The 4765-nt window shown below is 46.7% G+C and overlaps 1 protein-coding gene across 1 annotated transcript; it reads left to right on the forward strand.

Moving 5' to 3' along the window:
• Positions 1-2013: 2013 nt before the first annotated feature.
• On the forward strand, positions 2014-3271 carry LOC125541207. Its single transcript, XM_048704670.1, has 2 exons — positions 2014-2518; positions 2613-3271. The coding sequence occupies exons 1-2, from the start codon at positions 2132-2134 to the stop codon at positions 3036-3038; spliced, it is 813 nt and encodes a 270-aa protein (XP_048560627.1). The 5' UTR covers positions 2014-2131; the 3' UTR covers positions 3039-3271.
• Positions 3272-4765: the final 1494 nt, after the last annotated feature.

Below are 4765 nucleotides of genomic sequence, written 5' to 3' on the forward strand. Positions count from 1 at the left end.
ATAGGGGTACATCATCGAAAGCTACATCAAATTTACTTTTCAATGCAAAAGAACTCACATGATTTGGACTTGTCAGTCAAACGGTCTAGTCATTCTCGTGGAAGGTGTTCAGACTGTTAAGGCTTCATGAATTTTCGAGGAGCTCTCCCACAACTTCCGAAGTTAACTGCTTATTCCCCCAAAGAAGCCATGCAAAGTTGATTACTTTTGAAACCTTTTCACACCTAGCGAAGTGGGGCTGTCCCTACTATAAAACCCCATGTCCCTCATCCTTTTAGAAATCTTTTGCCAAACCATTCGGCTACAAGCATACACAGGAAGACTGCTAGAGATCCGAGAGATCCTTACTATCTTTGCTCTTGTGAGTTCATCCAGATTTGCGAGAAGGAACCTCTGGTTCCTCATAATTCAGGCTCTACGGTTCCAACCGTTTTGTGTGGGTTACTCCCGATTTGTGGTTTTGCAATTTTTTGGACAACGGGTTGGAGTTCTTATAGCTCGAGTCAACCATCCCAACGTATGGGTTGCATCCAACCTTGACAGGTATAAATCTAGTTATCCAGGATGCTTACAGCTAGTTGTCTCTCCCAATTCAATCCTACAACGTGAAGATCGGAACACCCTCGGACATAAACTCGTTCAACGTGTTTGCACCTATCATGTTGCTATGAAGCTCTCGTCATGGCGGCTCTCCGGTGTGGACGAGGGTCCTCTGCCGTGCGGCAGGGTACCATTCGGCCACTGATAGGTGGGCCCACACGTCAGTGCCCCCAACGGCATGTGCAGTATGTCAGGGGAGCTGCCTCCCTCCGGTGTTGCGATGGACGCTCGCCGGCAACTTGTGGTGTTGCTAGATCAAAGCAGAGGGGCTGACTGGATGCGACGCGAGAGAGAAGGGTCAGCGTGCATTGACATATCTAAGGGCTGGAACTAATGGATCGATCGGACGGCTGGCGACCGGATTGATTTCGTCGGATGGCTCGTAGTAGTCGCTTTTGTCTTTTTTTCTGACACAAACCTCCTCTTTATTAAGTTGCTACAAAAGTAGCATCAGAAACAATCAACGGAAGGACTTCCCTGAGGGTGAATCCAACCATACATCAGGAGGTGAGAACTTAGCAAGTCTAGCTAGTTCATGGGCTACACCATTGTTGTCTCTACTACAATGGTCATACAAGATATGAGTGAAAATCAAAAGGCATGAAAAAACAATCATCAAAGATGGCGCTGGCTACTGAAGATGAATAGCCCTCCTTCAGTGCAGCTATTATCTTCAAATTATCCGAATTCACTTCAATTTTGTTGCAGCCTGCTGTACGTGCCAAGTTCAAACCAAATCTTACCGCAATGGCTTCTGCCGTGAAAGCATCATAGCAGATATTCAGTTTTTCATTTGCAGCCGCAATGAACTTGCCATTATGATCTCGAATGACAACTCCCACAGAGCCTTCAAGTGTGTCCGCATCAAACCCCGCATCCACATTAAGCTTGACGTAGTCACGTCTCGGTCTCACCCAACTATCAAGACGTGCCCGTGCCTTAGGTGAATTAGCAGAAATAAAGTTCGCCGCCAACGCTCGAACTGCTAGGCTAACCTGGGATGCATTTTGCGGTATTCCCCCATGCGTATGCTTCCTCCTTTCCCATCACAAGTACCAGAAGCAAGTAGCAATTGTCTCCTTCAATTTCGTCAGTCCCAGGATATGGATATAGTTCTCAGGAAGATTCAGAAGAAACTCCAACACCCTCTCTCCAGATTTATCCATAAGCAGACCTTGCTTTATCACATCAAATCAAACCAAACAATTTCCAAACCTCCACTGCCACCGGGCACACGAACAGGAGGTGCCGTAGTGTTTCAGGACCATCATGACGTACTGGGCATTGTGGCGACATTTTAATGTGCCTGTCAGACAGGTTTGCTCGGCAAGGTATTGAGCTTTTGCGTGTTTGCCTTAGCTATAATCTCTCGGTTTGTTTAGTCTTAATTGGACCCGAAACCGACATAAAAGTTGGACCCGGCCACAACTCCCCTACATATACTATTTCAGATCAGAGGAGAAGAAGCACCCAGATCTTAGTTCTGAGATTCAGATCAGCAACAACCAAACAGCAAATTAACCTGATTAGCATGGAGATCCCGGTTCGAAGGGACGTGATAATGATTCGCCGCGTCTACGGCGACGACGCCGCCACGGCAAGCGTGGCACGCAGCCTCCTCGCCCCGGTCGCGAACCAGCTCTCCGGGTCCGGCGACACCTCCGACCTCCACCGCCGCCTCGTCCTGGTCCACCTCCGCTCGTTGAAAGGCCCCGAGGACGTGCGCGCCGCGTTCGACGGCGTCGAGGCAGTCGCGATCTGCATCCTCCTGATGAGGGCGGTGGTCGTCTTCGAGACCGAAGCCGGCGCCGCGCGCGCGCTGCAGGAGCCCGCCAAGGAGGCGATCGGACCGTGCACGGCGGTCCCGTCTCTAGACTTGGCCGCCGGATGCCATTTCATCCCCTACAAAATAATCAAGGTCTCCATCCGCAAAATCTCAAACTTTACGTGCTTGGCTAGGTAAACCTGTTAATCAAATATGGGCTAACTTGGTTTGTGATTTAACCAATCAGGTGTCGGCTCCTGCGGGGGCATCCGGCGCGCCGCCGCCGCCGGAGCCAAGCATGGAGGATCGCGCTCGGGCGTTTCAGGAGATGTGTGAGCTGAAGCCGATGATCGACTACGACGGCCCAGCTGAGTGGAAGACCTGTAGGCCTGGCATGACGACCATCATGCAGTTCGCGCCGTCGGCGGATTCGTTGGTCCACGGCCCGACGCTTGGAGGCGGCGGCTATCTGTGGATGCACGGCAGCATGGTCACGTACTACCATGCGGAGGCCGGCAAGCCGAGCGGCAGCGAATTCAATAATGTGTCGATACGGGTCAAGCAAGAAGAAACACACCCAACCAAAATCCGTGTCACGCCTCTCGAACCGCTCGTTTACGTTAATCAGTTCGGGCACTTATTTTGTGTTACTCCGACAGCAGGACCTAGGTAGAATCTTCAGGTCCTAGTAGCCGATGAACTTGTATGGACTACTTACATGATGTTTAGGTTATGTTCCCTACACCCTTGTTTATTTGTTAGTATTTTTTTAAATGGGTTTGTCTAAGTCACATCTAGATGTAATATAATTATGTCATATCTAAGTGGACATCATCTTCCTTTTCATTTTTCCACCATCTCCACAATCCCTCTTTTGTTCTTTATCGCTTAAAATTAACGACTGTGTAAGCGGTCATCGAGCCGGCCAGTCCTATTTGTAGACCGAAAAGATTGCAATACAATAGACATCGTTCTTGTTTGGGTTATGTTGACTACATCGTTCTTCTTTGTTTTTTAAGAGTTTGCCTAGATTACATCTGGATGTGACATAATTATGTGTCACATTAATGAAGAAAATATCGTGCAGTGAAACAGACCCCGCAAGGCTGGACGGCAAAGCAGAATATTCGTGAGATTTGTTCCGCCGCTGCCAGTGTCGGCCATTAAACCGAAAAAAGCAATCACCCAAATTACAATAACTAGTCATCAACCCGTGCATCCATACCTACGGGCTAGTTTTTCAAATGGTACATAAGTTAAATACTTTTAGTGAACATTTGTTGTTTGCAGCAAATAGAAGAGTGCAGTTGTTGTGTGCAAAACATTGAATGAATGATCAATGATATCGTGAATTTATTTATTTAACACACATTAGCTTGTTTTATAACCGTCAGTATTTTTTATATTTCATTCTACAACAAATGCCAAAATTTTGTGTAGGCAACCGCGATATAAACTAATGCCGTATGAGTAACTTAATTTTTAGTGATAAGTGTCATAAAATATATGGTATTTCCTTCACTAAATATTTCTCCTATTTTTTATCATTACGGCTTTGGATTAAGCATGAGGTTATATATTTTGCTTAGACTCGTAAAATAAAATATACCTATCACCGTGCATTTCACTTTTTTTTATATAATGATCTTAGTCCACACACACCAAATACTAAAGAACCAATGTCTGGATCATACCAGGTTTGTGCATTCTTAGTAACAGACACATCAAAGTCTCTCCTCAATGTTCAATTTGCAAGTCTGGATCGGAAGATATTCGCCATCTGGTTTTCACATGCATGCGGGCAAGAGAAGTATGGAAATCTCTTGGCTTAGAAGAGATTATTGATAGAGCTTTATGTACTGATTGTTCGGGTTCTGCGGTCTTAGAGGAGATTCTTCAGAGTTCAATAAGGAGATCACCAGTTCTGGGACAACTTGGTTTACATGAAACTGTCGCTGTGGGAGCTTGGTATATCTGGTGGGAGCGGCGGCAAGCCCTGAAAGGTGAAACTGTGAAAAATGCACCGAGTTCGGCCTTCGCTATTCAGGCAATTAATGCTAATCATGTAGTTCGTCCAAGTGCTCCGGTTCCTATAGTAAGATGGCAAAAACCACCGATAGGACACTATAAACTGAATATAGATGCTTCTTTCTTCGATGATAGTACTGGCGCCGTAGCTGCAGTTCTTCGGAACTATCGTGGAGAAGTGGTGGCTGGGGCGTCTGAACTCATAGATCACATCATAAACGCACCAACTGCAGAGGCTTTGGCGCTGAGGCAGGGTCTGAAGTTACTCTATGAAGCGGGCTGTAGGAAAATTGCGGTGGAATCGGATTGCTTAGAACTTATCGATGCTTGCAATGGGAATACGGAAATCTTAAGCCCCTATGCGCCAGTGTT

Source organism: Triticum urartu, chromosome 2 (assembly GCF_003073215.2).
Source record: "Triticum urartu cultivar G1812 chromosome 2, Tu2.1, whole genome shotgun sequence".
Lineage (NCBI taxonomy): Eukaryota > Viridiplantae > Streptophyta > Magnoliopsida > Poales > Poaceae > Triticum > Triticum urartu.

Coding starts and splice junctions, on each gene's coding strand:
- LOC125541207 (XM_048704670.1), top strand. CDS start 2,132: ATGGAGATCCCGGTTCGAAGGGACGTGATAATGATTCGCCGCGTCTAC. Junction 2,519..2,612: donor TCCCCTACAAAATAATCAAG/GTCTCCATCCGC, acceptor TTAACCAATCAG/GTGTCGGCTCCTGCGGGGGC.